General features: G+C 45.3%; 1 protein-coding gene across 4 annotated transcripts in view; it reads left to right on the top strand.

Moving 5' to 3' along the window:
• The window catches only part of LOC141162526 (uncharacterized), a 56564-nt gene extending 43132 nt beyond the window's left edge, over positions 1-13432 (top strand). For 3 of the 4 annotated variants that reach the window (XM_073648721.1, XM_073648720.1, XM_073648718.1), the window contains 4 exons: positions 6032-6122; positions 6298-12242; positions 12378-12676; positions 13297-13432. In XM_073648721.1, the coding sequence (XP_073504822.1) occupies positions 6032-6122; positions 6298-12242; positions 12378-12676; positions 13297-13369 (6408 nt within the window). In that variant the 3' untranslated portion in view covers positions 13370-13432. The remainder of the gene's footprint in view (positions 1-6031; positions 6123-6297; positions 12243-12377; positions 12677-13296) is intronic. The other variant, XM_073648719.1, reaches the window with a different exon arrangement.
• Positions 13433-16227: the final 2795 nt, after the last annotated feature.

Genomic DNA, 16227 nt, shown 5'->3' on the forward strand with positions numbered 1-16227 from the left:
AGGATCAGTAATGTAATGTGTGTACACTGACTGCACCAGCAGAATAGTGAGCGCAGCTCTGGAGTATAATACCGGAGGTAACTCAGGATCAGTAATGTAATGTATGTACACAGTGACTGCACCAGCAGAATAGTGAGTGCAGCTCTGGAGTATAATACTGGACGTATTATCAGTGATATGATGGCTGTACCCTTACAGTTCTTTCCTGTCTCCAGTGATGTGATTTGAGCAGATGTTGAGAGGAGGAAGTGTCTTTATTACATCTAGAGAACATATAAGATGTAGGATCCTTCTGGAGAGGGAAGTGAGCTCAGCAGCGACAGTGGTCAGGAATCTCACTGTGATGCATCTGGGGAAATAAGAGAGTTTTCTTATGCTGGAAATGGAGATCACACAATGGGGAGCAGGAACATGTGAGGAGCGGGCAGAGACCGCAGTTTTCCTTCAAGGCATCTTCCTCTTTCTTTATGCAGCAACATAATAATAATAGAAAATTCAGGTCACCACCGAACATTTCTCTGTCCCCTCTACCTCCTGACAGATGTTAGTCTCGTTTGCAGATTATTATTATTATTATTTATTATTATAGCGCCATTTATTCCATGGCGCTTTACATGTGATAGGGATATACATAGCAAAAACATTTACATAATCTTAACAAAACAAGTCGGTGACTGGTACAGGAGGAGAGGACCCTGCCCGCGAGGGCTCACAGTCTACAAGGGATGGGTGAGGATACAGTAGGTGAGGGTAGAGCTGGTCGTGCAGCGGTATGGTGGAGCGAGGACCCTGCCCGCGAGGGCTCACAGTCTACAAGGGATGGGTGAGGATACAGTAGGTGAGGGTAGGGCTGGTCGTGCAGCGGTATGGTGGAGTGAGGATCCTGCCCGCGAGGGCTCACAGTCTACAAGGGATGGGTGAGGATACAGTAGGTGAGGGTAGAGCTGGTCGTGCAGCGGTATGGTGGAGCGAGGACCCTGCCCGCGAGGGCTCACAGTCTACAAGGGATGGGTGAGGATACAGCAGGTGAGGGTAGAGCTGGTCGTGCAGCGGTATGGTGGAGCGAGGACCCTGCCCGTGAGGGCTCACAGTCTACAAGGGATGGGTGAGGATACAGTAGGTGAGGGTAGAGCTGGTCGTGCAGTGGTATGGTGGAGCGAGGACCCTGCCCGTGAAGGCTCACAGTCTACAAGGGATGGGTGTGGATACAGTAGGTGAGGGTAGAGCTGGTCGTGCAGCGGTATGGTGGAGCGAGGACCTTGCCCGCGAGGGCTCACAATCTACAAGGGATGGGTGAGGATACAGTAGGTGAGGGTAGAGCTGGTCGTGCAGCGGTATGGTGGAGCGAGGACCCTGCCCGCGAGGGCTCACAGTCTACAAGGGATGGGTGAGGATACAGTAGGTGAGGGTAGAGCTGGTCATGGAGCGGTATGGTGGAGCGAGGACCCTGCCTGCGAGGGCTCACAGTCTACAAGGGATGGGTGAGGATACAGTAGGTGAGGGTAGAGCTGGTCATGGAGCGGTATGGTGGAGCGAGGACCCTGCCCGCGAGGGCTCACAATCTACAGGGGATGGGTGAGGATACAGTAGGTGAGGGTAGGGCTGGTCGTGCAGCGGTATGGTGGAGCGAGGACCCTGCCCGCGAGGGCTCACAGTCTACAAGGGATGGGTGAGGATACAGTAGGTGAGGGTAGGGCTGGTCGTGCAGCGGTATGGTGGAGCGAGGACCTTGCCCGCGAGGGCTCACAGTCTACAAGGGATGGGTGAGGATACAGTAGGTGAGGGTAGAGCTGGTCGTGCAGCGGTATGGTGGAGCGAGGACCCTGCCCGCGAGGGCTCACAGTCTACAAGGGATGGGTGAGGATACAGTAGGTGAGTGTAGAGCTGGTCGTGCAGCGGTATGGTGGAGCGAGGACCCTGCCCGCGAGGGCTCACAGTCTACAAGGGATGGGTGAGGATACAGTAGGTGAGGGTAGAGCTGGTCGTGCAGCGGTATGGTGGAGCGGTGGTTACTGTAGGTTGTAGGCTTGTCGTAAGAGGTGGGTCTTCAGGTTTCTTTTGAAGGTTTCCACGGTAGGCGAGAGTCTGATGTGTTGGGGTAGAGAGTTCCAGAGTAGGGGGGAAGCACTGGAGAAATCTTATATACGGTTGTGGGAGGAGGAGATAAGAGGGGAGTAGAGAAGGAGATCTTGTGAGGATCGGAGGTTGCGTGCAGGTAAGTACCGGGAGACTAGGTCACAGATGTATGGAGGAGACAGGTTGTGGATGGCTTTGTATGTCATGGTTAGGGTTTTGAACTGGAGTCTCTGGGCAATGGGGAGCCAGTGAAGGGATTGACAGAGGGGGGAGGCCGGGGAATAGCGGGGGGACAGGTAGATTAGTCGGGCAGCAGAGTTTAGGATAGATTGGAGGGGCGCGAGAGTGTTGGAGGGGAGGTCACAGAGCAGGAGGTTGCAGTAGTCGAGGCGGGAGATGATGAGGGCACACACTAGTGTTTTTGCAGAGTCTTTGCTAAGGAATGTGCGGATCCAGGAGATATTTTTGAGTTGGAGTCTGCAGGAGGTGGAAAGGGCTTGGATATGAGGTGTGAAGGCGAGATTAGAGTCCAGCGTTACCCCATGGCAGCGAGTTTGTGGGACTCGGGAGAGTGAACAGCCATTGACGTTGATAGATAAGTCAGATGAGGGATATGAATGAGAGGGTGGAAAGATGATGAATTCAGTTTTATCCATGTTAAGTTTTAGAAATCAAGCAGAGAAGAAGGATGAGATGGCGGACAGACATTGTGGGATTTTGGTTAGTAGGGAGGAGATATCGGGTCCGGAGAGGTAGATCTGTGTGTCATCAGCATAGAGGTGATACTGAAAGCCGTGAGACTCTATGAGCTGTCCGAGGCCAAAGATGTAGATGGAGAAGAGCAGGGGTCCTAGAACTGAGCCTTGGGGGACACCGACAGATAGGGGGCGAGATGAGGAGGTGGTGTGTGAGTGGGAGACACTGAATGTCCTGTCTGTTAAGTATGAGGAGATCCAAGATAGGGCCAAGTCTGTGATGCCAAGAGATGAGAAAATCTGGAGTAAGAGGGGATGGTCCACTGTGTCGAAGGCAGATGACAGGTCCAGAAGGAGGAGGATGGAGTAGTGACTCCTGGATTTGGCAGTTAGTAGGTCGTTTGTGACTTTGGTCAGGGCAGTTTCAGTCGAGTGATGCGGTCGGAAGCCAGATTGCAGGCGGTCGAAGAGGGAACAGGAGGAGAGGTGGGAGGACAGTTCAAGGTGGACATGTTGTTCTAGTAGTTTTGAGGCAAAGGGGAGAAGTGATATGGGGCGGTAGCTGGTCAGAGAGGAAGGGTCAAGGGAAGGCTTTTTGAGGATGGGTGTGATTGCAGCATGTTTGAAACATGAGGGGAAGACACCGGTTGTTAGTGACAGAATGAAGAGGTGGGTTAGGGTTGGGATGAAGACTGTGGTAAGGTTAGGGATGAGGTGGGATGGGATTGGGTCAAGTTCGCAGGTGGTGAGGTGTGATTTAGAGAGTAAAGATGAGACTTGACCTACTGTAATGGTGGAGAAGTGGGGTTTGGAGGAGGAAGGTTGAGTAGATATGAGGAGGGGCTGTGTGGACTTTAGGCAAAAGTTTTGTCTGATGGTGTCAATCTTCTGCTTGAAGAATGAGGCAAAGTCTTCGGCTGAGAGGAGAGGGAGGAGGCGCTAGGGGACGAAGGAGGGAATTGAAAGTGTTAAATAGCTGTTTAGGGTTGTGAGACAGGGAGGATATGAGAGATGAGAAGTAGGTTTGTTTTGCTGTAGTGAGCGCGGACTTGAAGATAGTGAGGGATTGTTTGAATGCGATGAAGTGCTCGATGGAGTGAGACCTTTTCCATCTCCTCTCCGCAACCCTGGAGGCCCGGCGCAGTTCTTTAGTAAGTTTGGTGTGCCAGGGTTGCCAGTTGATTGTGCGAGATTTGGTATGTGTGAGAGGGGCGATCGAGTCGAGAGCTGCCGCTGTTGTGGTGTTATATGAAGCGGCAGCAACATCTGCATTGTGTAAGGAATTTATGTCTGTAAGAGGGAGGAGGGATTCAGAGAGTGAGTGTAGGTCAAGGTGTTTGAGGTTTCTGCGAGCGTGTGTAAGTTTGTGGAGTGGGGATTGTGCACTTGGAGAGGAGAGGGTAGAGAATGTGAGGAGGTTATGGTCAGAGAGAGGGAGAGGAGAGTTAGAGAGGTTAGATAGGGAACAGAGGCGGGTGAAAATGAGGTCCAGTGTGTGGCCATCTTTATGAGTAGCTGCCGAAGGAGGAAGTGAGGAATAGGAGCTTAGAGACAGATGAGTGTGAAGTGTCAATGGGGATGTTGAAGTCACCCATTATGATAGTGGGGATGTCAGTGGAAAGGAAGTGAAGCAGCCAGGTGGTGAAGTGGTCTAAGAAAGTGGTGGCTAGCCCTGGGGGTCGGTAAACGACGGCTAGTTGGTGGTAAGAGGGGGAATAGATGCGCATACAGTGCACCTCAAAAGAGGGGAGTATAACAGAGGGTGGCAGTGATATTTAGGTGAAAGCGCAGGTATCTGACAGGAGAAAACCTACGCCTCCGCCATGTTTGCCGTTGGGGCGGGGGGTGTGGGAAAGGTGGAATCCACCATATGAAAGTGCAGCTGGGGAGGCTGTGTCAGAGGGGGTGAGCCAGGTTTCGGTGATGGCGAGGAAGGAAAGTTTGTTAGTAATTAAAAGGTCGTGGATGTAGGAAAGTTTGTTGCACACGGAGTGAGCGTTCCATTGAGCTCCTGTTAGAGCAACTAAGGAAGTGGGGATTAGTTGGATGGGTATGAGGTTAGAAGGGTTGCGACAGTTTGAGGAAGGTCGTGGATAGGAGGTAGAAGTAAATGTGGGGATATGGCGAGGAGGACCAGGATTTGGAGAGATATCTCCAGCAGTGAGGAGGAGCAGAGAAAGTGTTAGCAGGTGGGAGCAAGAGAGAGCATGAGGTGGCTGTCTGTGTTTGGAGATCCAGGATTGAATGTTGAGGAATAATTCTGAGGAGGAGGTGAGATGAATGGGGAGGATGGAGGGAGAGATGAAGAGTTTCTTACTAGGTGTAGTGATTTGAGGGTTATTAGAAAGTGGAGGACTATAGAGGAAAAAGTGAGAGCTAACAGAAACATAGTTAAAAGAGAGTAAGTGGTCAAAGTGTTGGTTACCTGACTCCTGCCCTGACTAACTGCCTCTGAAATAACTGCCACTTATCTCCGAAGCCACTTTGCACAAGAAGACGCGTGCACAACCCAGCACGCGTGCACCCCTTAAAGAGCTTCTAAATAGGGCACACTAAACCATCAGGTGAGGGGCATTGTGGGAGCTGCTTGTGGCTAAATTAGCAGCTGGTCATCTCACCAGGAGATGGCTGGGTGATCAAAGACAGGGCTAGGACTCTGTAGGCTCTGCAGTTTAGCACCTCTAAACATCAGATAAAGTCTACAGTGGGGAAAGGACAGACATATGTGAGTATTGAGTGGAAAGGGACAGATAAAGTAGGAATATCAAGCGGAGTATTCTACCAGTTAGTTGAATCAGGAGAGCAGAGCATTAGATGGCGACATATACAGCAAGCAGAGGAATTAGGCTGGAGAAGAGCATGTACCTGTGTGAAAAGAGAAGAAGAAGACGGATGTTAGTCCATGGCCTCTGAAATAACTGCCACTTATCTCCGAAGCCACTTTGCACAACCCAGCACGCGTGCACCCCTTATTACATTAATGACTTCTCTGCAGATCATTGCATCTAACACGGAGCAGGACAAGCAGTTGATGCAACCAGTGCAGCTGCACAGGGGCGCAAGAGGTAATGGGGCTCACTCCCACATCCAAATAAAGAGCCATTGGACTCCCAAAGGTCCACATCCTGACCTTGCACAGAGGCCCCCTTCTGTCTCTGATCGTCCCTGCTCTAAACTCGTTGTTTACTGTTGTACATTTTCTTCTACACATCAGTCATTCTTGTACCTTGTTCATTTCCACCGGTTTCACCTTCGGACAGGGTACAGATCAGACGACCTTAGCGCCAGATGTATCGTCAAAGGAAGCCGCTCTGGAGGCCACGGAGGAGAGTATGAAGATGATCCAGCAAGGTAAACCATGTAAAGAAAAAATAAGTGAATAAATATTCTCACCCATGTAGTAAAATAATATATCTGCATCAGGTAACCCTAAGCCGTAATGGGTTGCCTATCTGTCCTTCAACTCATGTCATCTAATTATCTGCATAGGTTGGTGACATTCATATGTTCTTATTCCCAACTTCAGATGTTGAGAGCCAAGCACAGGAGACAGCGGTCAGACATCGGAAGGAAAATTTAGAAAGAAGACATCTTGACTATCATCATACAATCAGCGATGCCAATGATACCTTCAACCAGCAACTTGAAAGCCACAGCAAAGCCACCACCACAGATGATCAGAAGCCACCAAAAACAAAAGGCGAAATCCTTCACACTGAAGTCCAACCAGTCGTCAATGAAGAGGTGCAGAAGGTAAACCAAGAAGCACTGGTGTATGAAGAACAATTAAGGATCAAGACGGAGAAGAAATCTATTTCAAGGCTTGAATATTTGTTGAGGGACCTAGAACCAATGAGTTATCAGGAACATGAGATTTCACCTAATAGAGATCAAGTTCCCAGGAGCAACTTAGATTTCGAAATTAAAGAAACTTCTAGTAGTAATGTGAATGTTTCTCCAAGCCTAGGGAGGACCATCACTATTCAAGATGCCTCAGAAGAAGCTACAGTATGTCATCTGATAGTAACATCAGAAGAACTTGACCAAGAAGCATCAGAAGATGTTTTAGCTACTCCACTCATAATGGAACACGATGACTTGGAAGTACCAGATATCAAAAGACAACATAAGAAGTTGGTTACACCAGTTAGTGCAGAAGACAAGTCTCCTAGCGATCAAGGAGAAGAGGCAAAGAAGACTTGGGAGCATCTTCATGAGACTGCTGTTCGGCTAGCGTTACACTGTGACTTAGTTCAAGATATTGATCAAGAGTTTGAGACATTAGAATCTGGAGACATCCCAAAAAACAATCATGTAGATAAAAGAAATTTAAGTAGCTGCAACAAGCAAGGAGATAGCGAAGAACATCAAGAAAAGGCTTCCCATGATGAAAAGGAGGTGAAGGATCTTAGCTCAGAAGAAAATGAACAGCCAGATGAGGTTAGCAGTGTTTCCAAATTAGGAGAAGACAGTCAACCTGCTGAACAAGGTCAGAGAGTCGAGAAGATGAGAAGAAGAGTTCACTTCTCCCCCAGTATCGAAGAACGGGAGCAGATGTCAGAGGATATTTTCTGTATAAAGATTGAGGGGGCACAGGAACCAACCACTGAATACACGGATCACCCACCAAACTTACACCCAAGACCAGTATCAGGTGAATTACCAATTGATAAAGAAGAGGATATTGGATTTATAAACAGCAACCAAGTTATTGAGCCAGCAATGATGGATCCAAAGACTGAGAGGGATCAGGTGAAAGCACCGCATGCTGGAAGCACTGTATGGTACGATGACCTCAAAATGTCAACACAAACCGATGAAGAGACATGTAAGTCCTTAGGTGACGTGACCTACCAGAGCGTGACTTTAGGCTTTCAATCAGAGGAGATTACCAATGTATTCCCAGATAAAATGTCCTTGGAGGAACTTTCTAATGATGTTGGCACTGTTGAGGAGATGCAGGATAGTGAAGAGGAACAAAACACGCACTCAAAGCCCACATTACATGATAACCTGACTCATTCAGAAGTAGACCGTGAGGTGGAATATGATCATGGAGAAGGTACACAGAGGTTTGATAAGATTGATGGCCCTTTAGAGAAAAGTTATGAGATTGTCTCAGATCCTTCAAACCAAGAAGGATCAAATCTTACAGAGCTCAAAGTTAAGGTATCTCAGGAAGTCGAAAGTCAGTCAAGTGAAGAAATCAAGGTGGATCTCTTTGTACATGAGGACGCAGAATCAATGAAACAGCCGGTCAACGCAGAGGTAGATAGTGAAGATAGTGATAGTGAGCAGAAACTACTTCAACTATCATGCTTCCCATTGGTGGACGAAGACTCAACCGAAGGAGGAATAACACCGATGACTGATAAATTATATTTACATGAGGGTGAACCTGGACCAAGTGAGGCTACAGTTTCAGTGTATACACCAGATGGACAAAACATGCAAGCATCTGTCCAAGAGCTGGATACATCCAAAAATGATCAAATACAAGATGACATCATCGGTATTGAATCAGAGAGACATCTCTCGACCGACTCATCAAATATTGGCAATGTCCAAACAACTGAAGATCCATCAGAAGAAAGCAGTGAAGGGTCTGTAGGAATAAACCGTCCCATGATGACTGAGGCTCAAAATGAAGAAGACATGGGTGGGAAGGAATATCACGATGTAGGAGATTTAAAAGAAATTAGGCCAGTAAGTGAGCAAGTAGAAGAACATATGAGGGTGACGGAGGAATACCAGATACATGAAATGGATGATTACATGTGGTATAAACAAGAAAGTTATCAAAATGATGGCCTCATTATCTATAGTGAGAGCTTTGAGGAGGCAGGGTCTCAAAAAGATCCTACAGAGAACGCAAAGGAATCATCTGAGCAGCCGTTACCCTATGAGGAATCTGGAAGTGAAGTCAACTCTAAAGATGGAGTGGGAGGACAACTCCATATTGTATCTAAGACTGAACCTAGAAACCAAAGTCTTTCTGTGTATACAAAAAGTGCCCTTGGTACAGATGATGAGTTAGAAGGAATCTGTAGGCATACAGAAACAGGATTTGAAATCTTATCAGAAATCCAGTCTGTGATCAATACATGTCAGTCAGAACAGGACGTCTCTGATATGATAGAAAGATCAGAGATCCCTCACTGTGGTTCTACAGAAGGCAATATTCTAGAAGATACAACAGAATCAAAATTCCAAATTGACAATGTCATTAAAGATTTAGATCTCCAACATATGGTCATACCAGGTCACTCAATGGACAAGTTCTTAGAAGATCTACCAGAAGAAATTCAAACTTCTCTGACTTCAGATGAAGTTTTTGGAGATCAATCTCTAGAAAGAGTCAAAGAACTAAAGATTTCATCGGACAGTGGAACTCTTAGCCACTCTGAAGTAATCTTGGACCAAAATTTCTTATCTGAACTTCATTCAGTGATGTCAATGTATCACCCTGCGGAAGTCTTGGAAATGATGTCTACTATGAAGGTAGGTCAGTCCGATAAAGGAGTGGAAGATGTAGGTTATGCTATTGAAGAAACTTTGAAGCATGAAAACAGTGAAGAAAGCAGTCTTGGTCTCCATCTTCCACAAGAACTTGGATCCCTGATAGAATCTGTGCAGACATTTGAGGAAGATGGTAATTCCTCTATATGTATTGCTGCCGCTGAGACCATGATAGAAGTTTCTGATATTGGTTTGGACACCAACAATACCTCAGTAGAGATCTCAAAAAATAAGGAAGAAGAAAGGAAAATAGGAGAATTAGAAGATCTAGATAGCGAAAAGGAATTGGAGATTTTATTAGATACTGGATCTCCAGCTGAAGATAACAATGAAGTGATGGTAGGATCCAACTCAGAATCTTATTCTGATACAGTTGAAGGAGGTGATGACCATTTATCCAGTATGGACACTTCTGTGGACGTGATTGTGTCTACAATTAATGTAGGCCAGTCAGATAAAGAGGTGGAAGATGTAGGTTATTCTAATGAGGAAACTATTGCAGAGATCTTTTCAGAGAAAATTACTTCAGAGCATGAAAACTCTGAAGAACATAGTCTTTGTCTCCATCTTTCAGTAGAACTTGGATCACTGATAGAACCGGAGCAGATATTCAAGGAAGAATATTATTCTTCCATGGGAATTGCTGTCACTGAGACTATAATAGAAGTTTCTGATTTTGGTTCGGACACCAACAATACCTCAGTAGAGATATTAGAGATATCAGAAAATAAAAAGGAAGATGCCCAAACGGAAGAAGATCAATCTTTTTTTACACTAGATAAAACATCAAATGGCCAATTAGGAGATAAAATTCTAGATAGGGTCAAGGAACCAGAGATTTTATTAGATTCTGGATCTCCTGTTGAGGAGAACATTGAAGTAATCGAGGGATCACCCTTGAAGTTATATTCTGAAACATTGGAAGGAGGTGATGATCTTTTATCCAATTCGAACCCTTCTGATGAAGTCAATGAGTCTCCTATGAATGTAGAGGTGTCAGATAAATGGTTGGAAGATGGAGAACAATCTGATGACCCAACCATTGTAGATATTTTTTCCGAAACTCTCGAACACCAGGGACAACCTAAGGAGAATTACCCTGAAATGTGTTTTTCATCTGAACTCGTATCCATTATAGATCTTGAGCATTCATTTGAAGAACACCGTTATTCCTCCATTATTGTCACCAAGACTCAGGTAGAAGAAGCTACTGAATTTCATAATGATTTGACAGAGACGGAAAATGTTCTCTTGAAAGAAATTGATCCTTCATCAGAAATTTACAATGACTTGATCCTTGACCACACAGTGGAGAAGACTTCAGAAAGCAAAGAAGAAGAGAAAGAAGAAAGTCAACTTTCCAAAACTATAGATGATACATTTAGAAAACAATTTGGGAATCTTGAAGTCCATGAGACTGTAATTCATACAGAAACTGGATCAATTGCCGAATACATTGACATAATATTAGAATCTACCTCAGAACATTCTCAAGATGATGGTGTTCTCCTATCAGACCTTCACTCAGTCAAGATGACAGATCACACAACAGACGTCAATAGCGTTGTCTCTAGTACTGGTAAAGAAGACATATTGGACACGCGTAAAGCTCATGATATACTGGTTGAATCAACTGTTCCAGTTGATATCATTCTAGATAATGTTATTCCAGATGAACAGGAGAAAGGTCTTATTACTGGCGACGCAGTGGAGAAGACTTCAGAAAATAAGGAAGAAGAGAGAGAAGAAAGTCGACCTTCCGAAACTATAGATGATACATTTAGAAAACAATTTGGAAATTTTGAAGTCAGCGAGCCTCTAATTCATACAGAAACTGGATTTGTTTCCGAATACGTTAACATAATTTTGGACTCTACCTCAGAACATTCTCTAGATGAAGGTGTTCTCCTATCAGACCTTCACTCAGTCAAGATGACAGATCACACAACAGACGTCATTAGCGTTGTTTCTAGTACTGGTAAAGAAGACATATTGGACACACGTAAAGCTCATGATCTACTAGTTGAATCAATGGTTAGAGTTGATATTATTGCAGATAATGTTATTCCAGATGAACAGGGAAAGAACCAGAATGACACCTCAGACATCTGTCATGAGGAAAAACTTGGATCCAGTTTTGAGCGCAGCCAAGAGCCCGAAGAAAATCAACTCAACTCTTCATCTCCAATTTTCAGTGAAGAAGCTCACATTGGTTTGGGCATTGTCAATACTGCAGAAGAAAATGTAAATGTACTACTGGTAGATTATGAACCCAAAGAAATGGATCTTTTATCCGAAATCCAGTCTTTGATTAGCTCAGATTACTCAGTGGAAGCCTCAACAAGTATGTCTACTGTAGAGGTCGTTGAAGTTGCTGGAGAAGACCTCTTTAGAAAGTCTATTACAACAGAAGAAAAGGAAGATTCTGAGGAGATGAACCAAAGGTTAGGTCCTTCAGAATCTGTTAAGGACCTGGAGAAGAAGCTCCCTGAGCAAGATTCTTCTCGACCAACTTTGTCCATAGTCACCCATCATTCTGAAGACTCTTCTCGTCCAAGTTTGTCCATAGTCACCCATCATTCTGAAGATTCTTCTCGACCAACTTTGTCCATAATCGCCCATCATTCTGAAGACAAAGCTAGTGTTGATATCAATGAATTATCAAATACAGCACATTTTGGTTCATCAGACTTAGAGATCAGGTTACCACTAAGTATGGATCATATCAAGCAAGAAGCGGTTGAAGGTGGGGAGCAGCTTTCTAGCGAAGAAGCCTTGTGTTCAGTTCAAAGCAAGCAAGTCATCACAATTCTCACCGACATACCTCCAAAATTAGTAGAGCCACCAACCCATATTGAAATGAATAAAGACCAAGAGAAACCTCTAGTGAATATCAGAGGAACAGTGAAGGAACCAAGTATGGAGGAAGACGATGACATTGACAACAGCCTGGTAAGTGTTGGCCATTTATCTGCTTTGACTACGGTGTTCACAGCATGCTGTAAAATGAGGATGACTCTGTATAGACAAATTTCAGATATGGAGTGCCTTATGTAATGCGGTTGTCAAATGTTGTTTTGCCTATAGTTTCCTCATAATACACTGGACATCAGCGCCCAGAAGAGCCGTGTGCAGTTACGTAGAAAAACATCCATTCGGCGTAAGCAGGGGCAGCGCCAAGTTCCATCAGAGAGTGAACCCGTCGAACCACCGCAGCCAATGCCCAGGCCTCGGCCAATGGGAGTACCAATATTTCCAGGAAAATTGCCAATATTTCCAATGGCTCCTGCCGTATCACATCCTACAGAAGAACAGAAGGAAGAGAAACCTGTCGGGTCAGAGGAGATCCTTATCAAGCCCAAGAAGGGAATACCAAGGCACGTTGGGTAAGGATTACTAGCCAGTAGACATTACAGTTCTTGGAAGGATCTACTCAAGGAACCTCATAGGGTTCTGCTTCAAAAGTTTTGTTCATCCAGAGACTCCTGATTTGTGTATGTAATACCATTATTTCAGAAGTCCTAGAACTTGTGATAGGGAGGGGAATTGGGAAAGTTCAATATGGGAATGAGTGCAAGGACTATATTTGAGTCCCCCTATTGGGTTTGAAGGGGATATTAAGGGGTATGTCACCATTAGTTTCAGGTTGAATCCTCAGCTCAAAATAGAGAAAAAAACAATTTCATGTTTTCATCTGGACGCTGACAAACAGTGAAAATCATAACTTCTGTAATGACATTGAGGGCTGTAAAATTCCCTCCACGGCTTCCAGCAATCAGCACCATCGGGGGAAACCCTACTGGGATCTAACCGAGGCATAAACTCCACCAAGTCCCCCCATACCCCAGCTAGGAGTAATATGAATAAACTCCACCAAGTCCCCCCACACCCCAGCTAGGAGTAATATGAATAAACTCCACCAAGTCCCCCCATACCCCAGCTACGAGTAATATGATGGGGGAACGTAGGCCTAGCACTAACGCTCCTCCTCTCTCTGTATGGACAGGTTCGGGATCCCGCACCCCCAGATGATGCAGGAGCTGCAGTCACGTCTGAAGAAGAAGAAGCCAAATGAGTGACCGGCGGGGGGATTATTGTGAAATTACTTAACGCATTGTAAATAAAAATAATTAATAAAGATCGTCTATGAAATGTACGATCGGGAAAAAGACCGCCACGTGGTACTCATATCAGAAGGAAAACTCATTGTGGTCACTAAGTACCATGTAATAGGGGGGGATATGCAGGACTTTGTCCAAGGGGGTAAATAGACATACGCCACATTCAGTGACCCCAATCATATTAGTGATAATCCCTCTAAATAGCGCATCTTGTGTATAATGGCAGTGCCGACAGATTCTGCATAGCAGTACCTCCTACATAAATGCTAAATATACAGAGCCCCCATAACATCACAAGCCCCAGGGACCCCATACAGTGTAAACAGGGACCCCATTTATTGCCAATCAAGGAGCCCTTATAACATAGCAGTGAAGCCTCAAAGACCCTTATAGTATCAACTGTGAAGGTCCATAAGAGTGCCCACCACAACAACCGCATATAATCCCCACCACAGAGCCCCCATAACAGTTCCCATCCCAGAGAGCCCATACTGTGCCCACCACGGCATCCCTATATATTACCAACCACAGATCCCACATAATAGTGCGAATCCCAGAGACCCCATACATAGGTAACCACAAAGACCATCACAGTGATCCCATATATTAGTAACTATACAGACCCCATACAGTGCTAATCACGTATCCCATATGTTACCAACCATGGAGCCCCCATAAGAGTTCCAATCCCAGAGACCCCATACAGTGCCCACCACAGCATCCTTATATATTAACAATAACAGATCCCTCATAACAATGCCAATCCCAGAGACCCCTACATAGTTAACCATGAAGACCGCTTACAGCGCCCATCGCAGTGACCCCATATATTACTAACATAGAGACTTCATAACAGTTCCAATCCGAGACCCCATACAATGCCCAAAGTGACCACGATATATTACTAAATATAGAGACCCCATACAGTGCTAACCAGAGATCCCATATATTACCAAACAGGTCCAACCCCAGAGACCCCATATAGTGCCCACCACAGCGACCCTATACAGTGTACATAACAATCTCATATATTGTTGTCCACACAGCTCCCATAATAGTGGCAACCCGAGAGATCCCCATAACAGTGCAAATCTGAGAGACCCCATACATAGCTAAGTACAGATCCCCCATAACCGTGAAAATTCCAGAGACCCCATATATAGCTAACCACAAAGACCTCATACAATGCCCATCACAGTGACCCCATACATAAGTAACAATAGAGACTCCATAACAATTCCAACTTGAGACCCCATACGGTGCCCATTAAAGCGACCACCATATATTACTAACCACAGAGACCTCATACAGTGCTAACCAGAAATCCCATATGTTATCAACAATGGAGCCCCCATAACCGTTTCAACCCCAGAGACCCCATTCAGTGCTAAACACAGAGACCCCATGCAGTGTCCATAACAACCTCTTATATTATAATCCACAGAGCCCCCATAATATTGGTGACCTGAGAGACCCTCATATGAGTGCCAATCTGAGAGATCCTATACAGTGGCCATCAAAGTGACCCCATATATTACTAACTATAGAGACCCCATACAGTGCTAATCACGTAGGCCTCATTGATGGCTGACCTCAGAATCCCCACCCAGCAATATTACAGAGCACCATATTGTACGAGTCACACAGCCCTATGTAGTCTCTTCTCCAGTGACCTAGTATGGCACCAACCAAAGTGCCCATGATATTGTCATAGAGACCCATGGAGTGCCAACCACAAAGCCTCCGTAATGGTGCCAGGTACATACTTGTTGCTTGCTTTAGACACTCTAACGACACCTTTCACTTTGGTCATCCATGGACCGCCATAATACCAACGTTATCCTGTAACCGCCGGTCCTACAGAAGTCCTACAGAAGTCGTCTAACCGGTCATCACATTTGCAGGAGCAGAAGCTTCATGTGCTGTATCAAGTCCAGTCCCTCCGAATCCAGGAGACACGTGACGTGAGATATCTCATCCTAGTTGTAGGCTTCTACCCGTCCACTCCAGCGCTACCCACGTATTTGTAACCTTATATCAAGTGTGAACAAGATGGCGGATGGGCAACCGTGTGAAGTTTTTACACATCGTCCTTGTTGGGGGGGGGGGTTGTGAATTGTGTTTTTGGTAAGACACAGGATTTCCCCCAATTATTCAGTGACTCAAAAACAAATGGTCTGAGCTCCACCGGCAGGGATCTTCCAAGTTCTCATCGTATCCTTCCTTTTAAGGAAAAGGAGGGCGATGAGGAACATGATAGTGAAGGTGTAAGCCTAGAAGGGTTTCTTGTCCCATTAATTGTGGGGGCTTTCACAACCATTCACGTTTTTTTTTACCCATCAATAAGAGACCAAAAATTTCCAAATGCAAATTTTTTTTTATTTTTTATTTAAGTTAACAAAAGTAAAACAAGAACTAATAGATGAAAGATAACGAGTAACAGACACATCATTTACCATAAATTAATCTCATAACATTTCTGAAAAAGAAATACAAAGTCCTCTGGAACCACATGATGGGATGGAGTGCTGAGTTTTCGAGAAAAAAAAAGCTCCAATGTGTAGTCAGTGGCTTTCCTAACAACGAAAAGCACTTCCACAAACTCAGACTGTGACTAAACAGGATTGTGTAATGGTGTGATTAACCACTTTGAGGTCAGACCAGTCTACGAGATGATTTGGTCACCCACATGGGACAAAACTGGGAAAATGGGTGGACCAGACTGGGCGTCTTACATGACAGCGATAAGGGAAGAGGACATATGAAGGACTCGTGTCAATGTTTTGGTGATGGTTATCTACATCATCGGGGAAGTG

This window comes from Phyllobates terribilis, unplaced genomic scaffold (assembly GCF_046119375.1).
Source record: "Phyllobates terribilis strain yellow unplaced genomic scaffold, ASM4611937v1 Scaffold_9__5_contigs__length_417890890, whole genome shotgun sequence".
Lineage (NCBI taxonomy): Eukaryota > Metazoa > Chordata > Amphibia > Anura > Dendrobatidae > Phyllobates > Phyllobates terribilis.